The 15,611-nt window shown below is 41.9% G+C and overlaps 1 protein-coding gene across 3 annotated transcripts in view; it reads right to left on the bottom strand.

The window, feature by feature from the left end:
- Nucleotides 1-2,734: 2,734 nt before the first annotated feature.
- tiam2a (TIAM Rac1 associated GEF 2a) overlaps nucleotides 2,735-15,611 on the bottom strand; it is a 67,906-nt gene continuing 55,029 nt past the window's right edge. For all 3 annotated transcript variants that reach the window (XM_010731267.3, XM_027274677.1, XM_027274678.1), the window contains 12 exons: nucleotides 14,629-14,850; nucleotides 13,522-13,590; nucleotides 12,407-12,532; nucleotides 11,805-11,913; nucleotides 9,577-9,756; nucleotides 9,228-9,346; nucleotides 8,626-8,734; nucleotides 8,250-8,308; nucleotides 8,057-8,159; nucleotides 7,694-7,787; nucleotides 5,270-5,424; nucleotides 2,735-4,937 (listed from right to left, as the gene is read on the bottom strand). In XM_010731267.3, coding sequence (XP_010729569.3) covers nucleotides 4,228-4,937; nucleotides 5,270-5,424; nucleotides 7,694-7,787; nucleotides 8,057-8,159; nucleotides 8,250-8,308; nucleotides 8,626-8,734; nucleotides 9,228-9,346; nucleotides 9,577-9,756; nucleotides 11,805-11,913; nucleotides 12,407-12,532; nucleotides 13,522-13,590; nucleotides 14,629-14,850 — 2,055 coding nt within the window. In that variant the 3' untranslated portion in view covers nucleotides 2,735-4,227. The remainder of the gene's footprint in view (nucleotides 4,938-5,269; nucleotides 5,425-7,693; nucleotides 7,788-8,056; nucleotides 8,160-8,249; nucleotides 8,309-8,625; nucleotides 8,735-9,227; nucleotides 9,347-9,576; nucleotides 9,757-11,804; nucleotides 11,914-12,406; nucleotides 12,533-13,521; nucleotides 13,591-14,628; nucleotides 14,851-15,611) is intronic.

Raw genomic sequence — 15,611 nt, forward strand, 5'->3', positions numbered from 1 at the left:
GTTACCGTCCACAGTTTATCTCTGAATAACTCTTCAGCTGTCTGCTGGACATCAATTAAAGAAGAGAGAGGCCTGCTAGCTACCAACTAAGTCTGTGAGATAACCGAGTTCTGCACTTACAAGTGAGTCTACATCCAAATTGCATCCTCACGTCAAATCCGCTGTCAGGTATTGGACTCAAACTTTATGTTTTTGTTATAGCAACGTTCATGTAAACGTGTAGAAAGAGCAACAAATAAAAACAATGAATGGAATTTTGCAAAAAATTAAAAATAAAAATAGAATGATAAAATGTTGCAGCAGCCAATAAGAAAATAAAACATGTTTCAGAACAAATGCATAGAAATGAAACGCCAATTCAGCAAGTAACAAACCTGTAACAATAAAATGTTTAACTAAATTAAAGTCTGTAAAGTAAGAATAGATGTGTTCTGGGTTTGTAAGACCAAAGAAGAAAGTGTTATTAAACCACCCAGCCAAATTTGAGTGATTAAATGATTAAATATATTAATATATAAATATATTAAGTCTATTAAAATAGGTGTCAAAATCAGGTAAAACTGAGCAGTATTCTCAGCTCCAGGACTGTATGTGCTGAAACCATGCCCACTCGTGGGAGCAGTGAAGCAGCCTTTTTCAAGCGACTAAAACGTGGCAGATGAGTTCATAAGATGACATGACTAACTTTGAAACACTCTTAGAAAGATTAATTAATCTCCATTTCCCTGCTAGGGGTGCAGGGGTATGTTCAGGGTGGCTTCAGTGTGTCATCGAGCCACCCTTTAGGACCGCCCACAAAAACCTGGACTGAAAACTGGTGAAAATCTGTTTAAACCTCTAACTCCACATTTCAGTAATATATTGTTCAAAGTCTTTTCACATGTTTTCAGCAACTATTTTACAACATATTTAATGTATTCAGAATTGCCTTTACATGGGCTTAAAGTGAATAAACACAGGCCATTCAGTACAACAACAAATAAGATCTTAAAATCTGTTTTAAAACTAACAGACAACCAATGCATTGACTTTAAAATAGGAGTTATATGAGGTCTCTGTCTGGTCTTAGGCTGCTGAGTTATGAATAAGTTGTAAGCAAACTTTTCCCAGGGAGGCCAAACAAGAGAGCATTGCAGTAGTCAAGCCTTGAGGTGATGAATTAATTTTTCAGTGTAAGCTTGAGACATATTGTAGATGTGTAATAATGATACTATATTATCTATGCTATATTACATGCTAATAACTGTGTGGTGTGACACCTGTGATGAGGTCTGAGGTGTCCAGACTCAAGGGGGGGGGTGACTGTGACAGGTTAGAGGTGACTGGAGGACATTCTACATTTTATAGTCATTCCCAGACAAAATGAGTGTGAATCATCCTGGCAAAACGTAAAATAAATCAAGAATAATGATCCTCGGCTCACCACCTTTCAGAATGAATCTGGATAGCTTTTAGTGTGGTTTTCAAACCATTAAACTGCCACAGTTGTCTGTCACTGCATGTTAATCTGATAAATCACAGCAAATACCTGAACCATACACAATTTCATCCCTGCAGCCAGCTAACGGCTCACGCTGTAGCTGCTATCCAGGCATCATCATGACAGATTTACTGCGGGTGATTTGTCACTGATTGTGAAATGCAGTGACTATAAAATAATAATAATAAAAAAAGGACACAAGGTTTCCCTCTGTTACTTTGCCAGCATTACCTGGCCACGCATATTTTGATGCTTCATCATCGTGCTTGGCTGTCTGGTGGTCTTCTACACCTGTTCACCCTGTCAGGAAATAATCCTGTGTGTCTCAAAATACTAATCATGGTCTTACATAAAGCTAAACTTGTATAGCCCAGGAGTGCATCAAAGCGAACAAGTGGCAGCATGTTGCAAAGTGTCTTTACGGGTCAGACACATTGCTTTGAAGCTTTTTACATAAGATTTTTGAAGTTTTAAAATGACACTGTAACTTAAAAAAATAAATCACATACTTCCTGTTATAAGTAAGTTTACAAGCAATAAAAAACACTTTGATACACAGGGTTTTACGTCTACAGCTATACTTGGTCTGGTATGACCAGTAGTTTATGGTGGTGCCTAGTTTTAGTTTGAAACATGATCACATAGTTGTGGCTACAGTTGGCTATTGTACAATAAATATTACATAAGCTTGCTTTAAGCACAGTAATTTTATTCTATTTAACTCCTGTTTGGGTGCCAAAATGTCAGCAGATGTCTCCAAATAAAAGCCATCTAGCCATGCGGATGATACTGGGGCTAAGTGGGGAGACTGACAAAACATCATTTAATTTATAATTTGGGTGTTTTTTCAGTCTGCTGACTTTAATATAAAAGAGAATAAGAAATGTGAAAACTAATTATTGTCCTTGTGGAGATGCTAAATGTGTTCAGCCAACTGAACATTTCCCACATATTGCTTGGTTAATTTCACACGTCTTTGTATAAAAACCTAGCAGCACAGTAAAGCTTTCTTTCGTCATGTAACTGTGCCCCACTTCTGTCAGATATTTTTATTGAAGATATACATTTTCTTCCAATACATGGACTATATATTATTTCTTATGACAGCTAATCAGGGACTGGTGGCAAGGGACCAAGCCTGAGATAAGATACTTACTTCCCAGCAGTGCTTTACCTGTCAATAGCACAGAAAGGATCTGTAAAAGTGAACTGACAGCTGAGCTGAAAGTTGAAAGCATTGTTCTCCAGGCATCATTCACAGATAAAACTTTTATTTATAAAACAATTTCATAAGAATGGGGCATTCACATTCATTGGTATGCTAGCATTAAAGGCATGGTAAAGTTGAACTGAGAAGGTAAAGAATGTAGTAGTGGTTTGCCTTTTTAAATAGTACCTCAACATGTACTTTATGCTATGGCAAACGTTTTACAAAAATATCAGCTGCATTTGTCGCAAATTCCTGCCTTGTTTCTTACCTGTACAGTGTCAAGTATGTATAAAGACAATACAGAAACGTCTCAAAGATATAAAAGATTATATACACAGGACACACAAACAAAAACATTGGGGTTTAAAACATTATTGCAGTTTGAATCATTCAATCGAGCAGCCATTTCTCAAAAACACTTTCCAGTGCATACACTGGAAATTTCAATTTTCAGGGAAAGACAACCAAAATCCAGTAGGCTACATGTTAAATGAAGTGGGGGAAGAAGGAAAAAAAAGTCAAGCTGTATTGCATCTTTTTTTTTTTTATTATTATTTACTAATGGACCAAATCTTTAGCCATCGGTTCAAGCCTTCACCCAAAAAGTTACATTGCTAAGATATACATAATCAAACCTATTAATAAATAAAAACAGCATTAATTACATTAAAACCTGTACAAATAAAAAATATTAAAAATATATAGGCAAACAGTGTACTTTAGTGCACCAAAGACAGCAAAAAGGCTTAGTCTGGAAAGTCTGTGTCCTTCCTGTTTGTTTGTTTGTTTATTTATTTAGGCCAATCTCTTCTCAGGAAGTCTGATTTGACAGATGTGGCTCTTTGGGTGGGTCTTGATTTAGTGCCTCATTTCATTTTTAATGATAACATTGTTTATAATAAGAGGTGACTTATAGTAGTTGATTCTGTGAAACCAAATACATATGAATAGTTTACCAAGCCTGAACACTGTATGAAAGCCTCCTGCCTGGCAAGCAACATGTAGCACAAAGACCCAACAAACTCAAACTTTCATTTTAAGTCCCCCATTGCTCTATATGCACTGTAGACTCCTTTTAAACTTTTTGTGACTGACAGACCAAGGACACTCTCCCCATTTCCTCATAGAAAAAGGTCAAAATCCAAATAAAAACTGCCAATCAGCATGAGCTGCAGGGAACACACGGATGGAATACGTCACTCAGACGGTTTTGTTGGGATGAGGCAAAGCCCAGAGAGCTGAGGAGATCGCGGGAACGCATCAGTGCTTGGCAGATTCATTGCAGTCATTATCATTGGGACAGAAATCACATCGCTTCGTCTCTCTGCGGGGAGAAACTGGGTCTGTCAGCCAATAGGCTTCCATTAGAACAGATAATTTACGGCTAACTTTTAGCAGGCTGGTGTGTGGCTTACTAAACAGACTTCCGAGTTGAGGCACAGCTTCACAACCGCCCCTCTTGTGACGCGAGGGCTTTGGTCAGCACATTTCACCTTCCGTGACCATTAACTTGTGGCCTGGGTACAGTATAGTTCTGCTAATGTCCATCCAGCCCCTTAAGAGGGGTGGTATCTCCAGAGTCAGTGGCACAGCTCTCAGCTGGGTCATAGAAACAGTCTTCATTCACTACAGAAGTCAGACTTTGAACGCTGAACTCCCTCTCCAGCAATGTGTTGAGGTCCACTACCCCTGAAGCCGATGCTGCATCTGCCTGGCTGTCCAGTGACCTGCTGTGAGCCTTCATCTTCAACAGTGCACCCTGGCTCCTCCTGAAACTGCTGGGCTTCTTTTTAACAGCACTGAAATGCCCTCGCATCAGTTTGGGTTCAGTCTCTGGAGTGTCCCCAACTCTCTCAGGCTGAACACAGGGAGCCGGTGCACATTTTGACACAGCGTCCTCTGAGAGTTGAAGTTGGAGGAACTGAGCCTCGATGGCGCTAGTTGGGGAACTGCTGTCTCCACTGTCAGTCCTCGTCCCCCCCTCACTAAAGCCGTCATCGTCCTCATCACTTAAAATATCTGACTCTTTCACAGCTGAGGTGGAGCGGGGTTGCGAGTTGGAGCCAGGTGTCAGGACAGGAAGGATATGCGAGTCAGAGGAGGTGCAAGGTGGAGGAGCCCCAGACAAACTGTAGGTTCCACTGCTCAGGCTTCCCTCGTCTGAGTCTGGGCCCAGCTTGAGGTTCCCGGCCTGGGTGGAGAGATCTCCAAATGGCTGCTTACACAACCAGGAAGCCCTGGAGGAACCTAGTAACAAATGTGGAGATGGGAGTCAGAAATGTCAGTCTTATCTGAGCTCAACACTTGCACCATAAGCCCCTCTAGCATTAGCAGTACGTGCATACTTTGCATTACACAGTTGATTATTTTTAAAGCTGAATGATCTTAAAGGCTAAATACCAGTCAGCAAGAATCACTCATCCGCTCTATGTGGACGTGTTTTTATAGGAAACTTTCCAAAGAAGCAGCGCCAAGTACTCAAAACAAATGTCAAGTGTTGTTTGTAGAACTTAAATTGACAGAAATCTCTTCTTCCTTCCACTCCTTGCATTTTTATGAGAATGCTCCTGAACACTCACCTAGCCTTGCAGAGGAGGGCAGGGTGCTGCGCAGGGGGACCAGGCGCTCCTTACAGCCCCTCTCCAACGTACCCTCGCTCTTCATATTCCTCCTCACGTTCTCCCTGAGGATGGAGCGGATCACCTTGATGATGTTGACCTTGCTCTCTGGCACACTGAGAAGGACACAGCAGAGGAACCATAGTAACATGAGCACAGGGTATGTTAAACTTGATATCAAAGGCTAAATATAGATTAAGGGGATTGGTGAGATTTCACGTCTCCAGTGAAATGAGTGACTTAATTCATTAGGAATGATCCCAGTTTAACAGTGTGTCATGAGAATTACGAATTTGGTCACAGACTTCACTCTCACTACCATCTGCATGTATTGTATACCCTTAAATACTAAAACAGCAGCAGATAGCGATTGCAATGGATCACAATTATTGATTTGATATTAGATTGAGCTACAAAAAGGACAAAGTGAAACATTTTGTATTTTTCTAGTGAAAATACATTCTTTTGTTTTGTGTTATGAGTCATCGCTGCAGTTTTGACATTTTGGAAAATGAGAGAGAACTGTGGACAGGCTGGCAAATAACTTCCTCCTGCATCTTTGTGCTATGCTGTATTAAGTGCTGCAAATTTAATAGAGGATTATAGAGCATATTTTTTCAGAATGTTTTTAAGGAAGTTATTATGCTTCAGTCGTACTCTTACAAATAGACTATGAAGAAATGGGCTTGATTGTTTTAGAGTCTCTGGAAAAGTGTCTTGAAATAGTAAAAATGCATATAGGATATCAAAGTTGAGCGACTCATTAAGCATCCACATGAATCTAATCCAAATTAATCATTCATAACTGACTGAAAACTGACTTCAAAAGTAGCTCATGTTGCTGTTCAGACCATTTTTCAAGGCTGTAAAGACATGGCAGATTTTGACTGACATCTAACTCATCAGTACCGGCATGCAAGTTAAGCTGCTGCTGTGGACGAGGGAACATATTTTAGCCACAGAAGGAAAGAAAAAGTCAATACCAGTTTAAGTGTGTGAGTATTTTCACTGCTTTGCTGTCAGACAGCTCTTTCTGATGGGGAACTGTAGCTGTTATCTACGCTCTCTTCAAAGGCACCAGACCAAACTCCTTCAACAAAAACAACTATTTTACCCAAGTATTTTCACATCCCACTCAGTGAATTGATTTTTATCAACCAAACCAGTGTTGGTGATTGTTTGAATAGTGGAAAGTCTAACCTAAGAGTTTTGTTTCAGTTTGTGAGAGTTTTTTGTTGAAAAGTTGTGTGGATGCCGCAGCTCCTCTCTGTCCCAATAATGTGGTGTATACATGTATGTCTTCATCGGCATGCTCAAGTGATTTTAAGTTTTTGTCATGTTTATTTTTTATTCCATCTACATTTAAACTGTTCATCTTATCTAAGTTTCATGTTTATAGCTTGTTTTGCACCGGGTATATGAGAGAAACGTAATTTAAATTCTCTGCATGTCCTGTGCATATAGCAGCAATAAAGTTGACTTGACGTAACATGGCAATGAATCTAATCTTAGTACGGTAAAAAGAGAAACTTGAATACAGAAGTGTACAGTTGTCTTTTTCTGTTTAATAAGTAAAACTGTGTCGAAATGTCCTCCTTCACAGCTTGTGTTGATTTTTATTTTTTTTTACACTAAAAAGTCAAGTACTTAAGAACTTTTGGCTCCTGTTTGCTGCTGCTGGTTTTGAGGCAGACTAAATGAGAATTGTCTAGACATAACCACGCCCAATTCAAACCCAATATCAAGTAAGCTCACAAAAACGTAACGATATTTCAAATGTGGTTTGAAACTAATTCCTAATACTTTTAGATGGTTACTATTATCTACATAAGATCCTGAATTACACAGTTAGAAGGCTTTCATGGATTTGGGTGTTCAGTGGCTTTAAGCTGGGTAAACATCCATCCATCCTAAATACTGGTTTGACTTCATGAGTTGGAGCTGAGGGAATAACTACATATTTGAAAAGGTTAAGATAATTTCAGTTTATCAGTACTGGGGTATGTTTTTGCAACCAACCATCCTTTATATCAGTAAGGGCAACTGTAAGACAAAAAAAAGAAAGCTAAGGGGGAACTGTGTTTAAAAAACAAATAAATAAAAAAAAAAGGATGGATAGATAGTAGTACTTATCGTAGTTTTCCTGTGCAGAGATTACCAACATTATGAGCATACTCACTTTGGCTTTGCCTCCAAATAAAGTGCGTTATATAATCTGGCTAAACCGTTGGCTTGTTTACAGCCTGTCTGACCACCTGATCATTTTTATTTTTGCCTGGTTGGACAACATGTGCAGTGCAGTAAAAAAAAAAAAAGACTAAGGAATCAATGAATGCATACTCGTATTAATCAAGATTAATTGCACCTGAAAGATTGATCTCTAACCTGCTATACAGCTGAAAGACGGTCTCCGGCCTGCCTTCCACTTCAGACCTGGAGTGAATCAGCTCCCAGATGCAGCTGCTTTCCGTGCCTGTTCCTGAGAGAACGAGGAAATAAAGGAGAGGCTTTTAATCACACAGTCCAAATATGGTTTATGGTTTCAGAAGATGATAAGGAGGGAGGGATGGTGCTGAATAGAAATGCCAGAAGATGTATACGCATGTGTGTGGGCGAGGAGAATGAGCTTAGGGGTGTCTGTGTGTGTGTGCAGAGGAATATGAAGGGGGAGAAGGAACAAAAAGATTTAGTGGATGTACTTTGTGAGTGATTTAGTGGGGATAATGTGGCAGTGTGCCGGCCTCTTACCTGCAGTATTTCCCAATCTGACTTGCAGCGAAGAGAGCGGGATGAGCCAACGGAACTTAAATGGATCCGAATCTCCGTGAGAATGGGCTGAACGATGGTTCGTCTGGTCATCACAGAGAAGAAAAATGCTACATTTCACACCAAAGACACGTGACGTGTGAGAGTAAATGAGTGCAACAGATACAATGCATACCATCTTCTTCTTCAGCTTGTTGTGTTCCCTGTAGACCAATATCACCGCTTTCTTGAACACTGGTGAGAGAGAACACATCAGGGTCTTAGTTTTGCCTGCGAATGCCTCTTGGGGAAAACAGACTAAAGGAGAGCAAACCACAGGAGCATTTTAGATGCCAGATTGAAGGCTTGAAGTATATCAGTGCTACAGCTACGGATATTGAAATAGTGCTACTGTGGCTGTGCAGCAGAATGGATCCAATATTGGAAGTGTCTGCTATTTGGTTTGGTCATTTCTGCCCAAAACCTTTGAGATTTAAAAAGTACTGAGTTTAAATTGGAACAGCTGGAGTATGGCAGAATGTAACAACAATGGTGGCAGCGTGCAGACTCACCAAACACGGTCATTTCAGGGTCTTTTCTCATGCGGCCCAGCGACGGATGTGGATTGAGCCAGACCACTGAGGAATGCATGAGAAACTCTCCCATAGAGATCTCTGTGACCTGACAGAGACACACAGGAGAGAATTTAAAAGAGAAGCAGCGACAGCGGGAGAACAACAAGCCAGACTTTGGCTTTTCACTGCTGTGTGAGATACATACTAACTATCTGAGGCCATGAATAGGCTTCCACAGACACTACAAACTAGTGTTTGTACATGGGATGAAAGCTGATTTTCAAGCAAACCTTTATCTGAGAGCTGTTAAATATGTTGAAAACATACAGTCCCCTTCACAACACTACTTAATATTCACTATGAATATTTATGCAGTGGTTACCAACTAAGTATTCCATCAATTTGTAAATGTATTCAATCCCTAGAGGCGATGCAGAGAAAACAACTTAAGATAAACAGCTCCGCTCTGATGTACTGATAGTTAACTGGATTTAAGTTGTTTTAAATGTAAGAAGTATTTATTGTAGCAGAAACTCTGAACTTTTAATATATTTAGTACGCTTTGTGATTAGAAATAGAATTGTGAAGTGTGCGTCTACCTCTTTATCGTGGCCGGTCTGCTCGGCAACTAGCTGATCAAACACGGAGCCGTAATCCTCGTAGATCTTCTGCATCTCATTTATGTGGCTGGCCACCTTCTCCATGGCTTTTAGAGCCTCTGCAGCGACAAGAACAGAATGAAGTGTTAACAAGGATCAACTGTCAACTGTATATGTGGGTGCTTTGTATTACAGTAGCAGATTTTGTTTGCTCATTGTCTTTGTCACTTAATATTCCCATTCATGATGGCATGACACAGAAATTACACGTGTGAAAACATTTTTAGCACATCCTCCCCATGTGTATGTGTGGGTGAGTGTGTAAATGTATATGTTGTCCTTTCCTTACCGGTGAGGTGGTAGTGCTCCTCACTGTCTGTGTCAGTGAGGGAGACCAGCTCCCTGAGCAGCAGGGGGTACTTGAGCACCCTCTGCACCGGTTTAATCAGGTAGGACTCCAGGGTGGACGAGTGCTGCTTGGTGGGGTTCCTCGCATCCAGGAATTCCTTGAAGGCCTGATCTGTCTTAGCTGGAAAACAAAAACAAACACGAGCCGAATTAAGATGAATCTCTCAGCTGTTTGTCATCTTTGTGTTTCCTGATGTACTCTGGCAGTCTCATGCATACATCGTGAGAGAGATGTGTGGCTCTCTATTGTAATCTGACATAGTCCTGTGCATGGTAGTGCAGGATCGTGGTGCAATAAGATGCCTCCAGCAGGGGGTAGTGTAGGCTTCTTCTCGACCTACCATGACCACTGCAGTATTTAGGTGAATCTATTTAAATCAGCACATTACAGCTGAGTGTTGTAATAAATTGCAGACAATGTGTTTCCACAAAGCGAAAGTAAAAGAAAAGTGAGCAGAACTGTGATGAGTTACTTAAATACTAAAGCGGTCTTATTTACAGTGTCATTTTTTGGGGGGGGGGACTTTAGAGTGTAGTGTGAAATGGCAGGTATAATACAGAAAGAGCTTTCTGTAAAGGTGATGACATTTTCCCAGAGCAGTTTGCTTCCACCGCGCTTACCGAGGGGGGCCATTAAAGTATTAATTATAGCACTCCCAGCCACAGACAGGCAGCAGCATCGACACCTCCCAGAGTAATTGGCAGGCAATTAACAAGTCGACAAATAAACAGAGAAACTAGGCAACCCAGGGCCCTTGGCATGATAGGAAAGGGAGAGGAGGGGTAATGAAGATGGCAGAGACGGGCATATAATTACTTAAAGGGTTGACAAACTCCCACAGATCTCTTCTGTGTCCTTGCTGATTGTGACCAGGCTCCACGTCACACTGAGCCAAACATGTACTCGATCACCTTGTTTTTCTTGCCCATCCTTATCTGTACTGTGCAATTATTTAGCTACATGTTCTAATATTGGTGTGTGTGAACAGCTATAATACTTTACACCCCACCATTTAAAGCTTTGGGGAAAGGACAGGGTGTATGAACCCTGTAAGTAGAGTACTGGCACGGGAACATTTGGAGTCATTTTGCATTGAGTTGGCACTGCCCACAGACTGAAGGACTTGGAGAATAATCACTTTGCCAAGATCTGTCTGAAAAGGACAGTCAGTCATTTTTGACCATACAAAACCAAAGGGTCCACTCTTTGATTGGGTAGTACGGTTAGCCTTCCGCTTACGTTTGGATCACAGATTCAGGTTTTTTAATAAAAGTAATAAGAGGGCGTGATTGCAGGAAAGGCTTTTTATAGCCTGATGGTGGCATAATGTATCATTAAACATCATTTTCATGATCTTTCAAAATATTTAAGAAAAAACAACTCTTTCACGCACCAGAGTTTTGATAACCATCAAAGTTTTCTACTTTATAATCTAATTAAATATCCATCCTGCTGCTTACTCCGAGCAATATCCGACACAATATTACTAATGGGGCAGATTTAAGCAGCACAAGGGGGCAATTTGCCCCCCCTGTCAGCAAAGAAGCCAATCTTCTTACATTTTTCTCAGTGCTGGGCAGCGTTCCCAAATAGTGGCAGCAAAGGCCGGCGTCTTAACAGCCATAAATCAACTTTAAAATTTCTACTCTGTCACATGCTGAGGGGGACGCAAGGAATTATTAAGGCTCTTATGTTGTTATGGTCGCATATCTGCAGTTAGCGGACAAGGTTATCCAAAGTCTGTGTATTAATACATGCGTTTGTTTTCACTTCATCTGCTTGGAAAACAGGTAATAGGCTTTGTTTCGAGATCATAGCTCACAAAATAAAAGGTGTCTCCCAACTACGTTCTGTGTGTGTGTGTGTGTGTGCATTATGTTGCGGATGAAGATGGATCAGGGTTTTGCGGTAAACAGGAGAGGAATCAGTCACCTGGAACATTTACTTCTTTATATAATGGATTTGTTTCCCAAGAGAGGAGGCCAAACCTTCAACACTGAGTGCCGTGAGGTGTCTCTGATGCAACGTAGGTGCAAGGAAGCTGAATGTGGCAGGGAGTGGATCACTGGATTAGCTTTAATCTGCTACTTCTCAATCTCCCATTGTACAGTAAGCATGTGATCATGCCACAAATGTACTCTTCATGCGTGTGAAGGCGCGTGTCGTACCTCTCTCCAGGACCTTCTGGACCTTGATGTGGTTGGCACAGAAACCACTGTAGAGCTTGAAGTGGTCAGCGTAGTAGAGAAAGGAACCCCCGAGAGAAAACAGTAGCTTCTGTAAACAGAGAGGGTGTGAGAGGAAAAACAAAGACAGGAGTGTCACACACAGATGGAGAGTGTGAGAGTGCTGCTACACAAAGCCGAATAAGTACAAAGAGAGAAAAGAAAAGAGGCAGAACATGACCAGGCGACTCTGTCCTCCTTCTCTTGGGAGACCATTCAAACAACCCCTCTGTCATCTCCCTCTCGCCTAACCCTCTCGAGCACACCAGCTTTCAACAGCTCGCAATACAACCAGTGAACCGCCGCCTCGATCAATAGACCCCACGCGTTGTCATGTCAAGCCTATAAATCTGCTGGCAACACTCCTGTCACACCACCACAATTATTTATAACCGTCAAGACCTCAAAGATCATGCCTTTCTTTCAGAGTAGTTGCTAAAATCACCTGGTTGGAAAATAATGTTATTCTGTATACTCATCCATGGAATCTATCTCTGGACATTTTAATCAATAATGTGATATTTTACTGTGTGCGTGCATCTCACCTTGAACTGTGAGGGCGTCTCCAGGGTGCTGAAGTCAGGCGAGGAAGCAATCCTCTCCTCAAGGGTCTGTAGGAAGACCCTCTGGAAGTCCAACATCTCTGGCAGGCTGCCAAAAAGACTCTCCATCTGAGGAGGAGAACGGGGGTTTTTGTAGGATAATGGATAGAAAGAGGAGATGAAAGGAGAGGTAGCAGGGAATTGTGAGAAGGTGATGGATAAGGATGTATGAAAGGAAAATGGCAGAGAGGAGAGTGAGAGGGGGAGAAAGGAGAAAGTGAAGGAATATGAGGCTACAAGAAAAAAAGAAAAGCCAAGAGTGCCTGTAATTCATAACAGTCAGTCAGACAGGCACCCTGGAGTGTTATAAAACCTCCAGTCTGATGGCTCCATCTCTGACAAAAGCACTTAGGGACAAGCTATGGGGCTGCTACAAGTGTAACACACACACACACACACACACACACACACACACGTACGTACAAAGTCGTGCAGTCTAACACACCATCTCCGACACACATAACCAGAGTCAACACTTCCCTTCATTAAAAGCTGTTCGGGGGGCTAACATGCCCTCGTCCATTTTGTGTCAGGACACGTCCGACTGTCCCATAATGGCCTTTTAATTTGCCCCGGTGCTCAGTGGCCTATCGACTAGCATATCTCGGGAGAGGCTTCCTGTGTTTGAGGTCACGCCTGGTACAGAGCAGCGCACACAGGGCTGAGGACATTAGCAAGATGCAGCTACTACCATATGTTGACACAGGAACCCGCAACAACAGTTTAATTGCAAATGGGAGATCCATTTTGTTAATGCACCGAAATCAGCCACATTGCGGTGTGTGAATCTTTGATGAATGCTTGAAGGGTGGGTTTACAGTTAAGCTTGGCTTTAGTGGTGTGTCCCTGTGGGATGCTAGAAGGTCAGTGCAGGGGGATGCTAATTTGTCCTCCAGCCAGTCACAGTGGTAATGAGCGAGATATGGAAGAGCAGAGTTCATCGACATCACCTCCGGGTAATCGACACTCAATGAATTCGACGTTCTATTTAGGCTCAGCACCGCTCAGGACAGACACCTGTCATCACGTTTAGCATTGACATGATAACACACACTCACCTCGTCCAGTGTGAGGAAGGTTTCATTCTGCAGAGGCTTCAGGTAGATCTCAAACAAACATGCCAGGTCCTGCACACACACAAAAAATACAGGGGGTCAGTCATAAGGATTCAAAAGCTCATTCCTTAACCTGTCTGTCCTTTAAAATCCCTTTCATCGTCAGATCACTTCTAGTTTCTCGCTTTATAACCTCCAACTCTCCCTCCCACAGTCCCTCACCTCATTCCTCCATCTTCTCCCTCATATCTCCCCTCATCTCCCCCCCACTACTTTAATGTGGCTGTAGCTTGTCTTGGTATCACTGGGGATACTCTCATTAGGTTGATTTATGAGCTTACGCCTCCTCCTCCTCGTCCCCTCCCCAAGCAGTTGCTAGTGGTGCATGGATACGAGTGAGCAGGCCTGCATCAAGGCACTCCAGGAAGACAATCTCCTCCCTCAATTACAAATCAACAGCAGGTTGAAAGAGAGGGGTGGACGGGAAAGGGACTTAATGAAAAATTAGGAGATAAAGAAGAAAAGGGGAAAAAAATGCTGCAATGACAAGTGTCGCAGAGTCAAGAAGCTCATGAATGCCGCTCCTTAATGTGCGTCGGGAAGGTAAAGGTCGTATTGGAAAACATGAGGGCAGCAAAATGATTGGGCGGGAGGAAGATAAACTAGACTCACTAGACTAGACAGGAGGAGGAGGGAAGGAGGAGCTCTAACTGTGACACAGGAAACAGCTTTTAATTGTTCTCTTGTTTTAGATCACAAAAAAGCTAAGCTATCCAGCTTTATATTTTACCATGGTATGAATGTACTCATCTAACTTTCAACAAGAAAGCAAGAAAGATCATATCTTCCCCCATATTTTCAATTCTTCCCTTAAGTCCTGGGCAGCTGCCAGTGATTGTATTGTTTTACATCATGTGAATGTGGAGTAGCTCCCGGGTTAGTTTCAAAAGATACTATGGTGCTTTTTTTTGTCTGGGTGAAATAAAAATGGATATAATAATACTATTGTATTACCAACGAGTAAAAAAGAACGTGGACGAGTTGAATCAAATATTCATGTTGGCTTCTTCTGAGATATTTCATGACAGAAGCAAAGCTTTGCAGTCTCACCTTCACGTAAGACTTCTCAGTGTCCACGAGCTCCTGGATGACTTTGCGTAACCTCTCAGTGGCACTCATATGTTTAGGGCAAGGTCTGAGCAGGGTGTCGTCTCCCGTGGCACCCCCTCCCTGCCTTACAGGAGGTTCCTTTGCGCTGTCCATCAAACCTCCGGGGCCCGAGCCCGCCCCTTCCTGGAACGACTGGTAGAGCGTGCACACTGTGTCGACACTCTGCAGGGGGTGACACAAAGAAAGGGGTGTATTTAGGTTAGGCAGCTCAGGGATTATAACAGCCAGCTGGATAAAAGGAGGATCACACTTGTTGTGAGCATGCATGCATGCACATATCTGCACAGAAACATATTCTCAAGGATTATTAACATGGAAGATCTAAGTCATTTACCCCCCTCATTTAACTATTCACCACTAATTATTTCAGCTGTATAGCTGCATAAAATAATGATGTATATAATTCTACACTGAGCACGGTCAGTGATTCTCCTGGGTATACTAAGAGTGTTATAGAGATTTAGTTATGCATTCTATGCTAATTGGCTTTGCTTCAAAGACTTTACAGTGTATCTGAAAGGCTAACTGGATATCCCAGCAGATAGCATTATAGCACATAACATTATTCTTCTAAATCCATAATTGACAGTTATGCAGCTTTGTGTCATGTCAATTCCAGAAAATGGGACATGCCAGGAGATCCCAAGTGGTCGTGTATTAGCGGGGAGCAGGTGAGCGTCTCATTTTACACATCTGATCATTCACAAGAAGTCTGCTTCGTACTTCTTTGCTATGCGAGACCCCACGAAGAACTCGGCGTCATACCATTTACAGACAGAAACTGGATAATCCACATTACGTTACATTGGACTAGTTTGCCTGGAGTACGGAACATTAACATGAGCCGTCGGCCCCACACTGCGAAGTCTTGCCTGTGGCAAGTAAGGTTTTGTAGTCTGTGAGCAACTGTGGCAGAAAATGAA

Source organism: Larimichthys crocea, chromosome XXIV, assembly GCF_000972845.2.
Source record: "Larimichthys crocea isolate SSNF chromosome XXIV, L_crocea_2.0, whole genome shotgun sequence".
Lineage (NCBI taxonomy): Eukaryota > Metazoa > Chordata > Actinopteri > Sciaenidae > Larimichthys > Larimichthys crocea.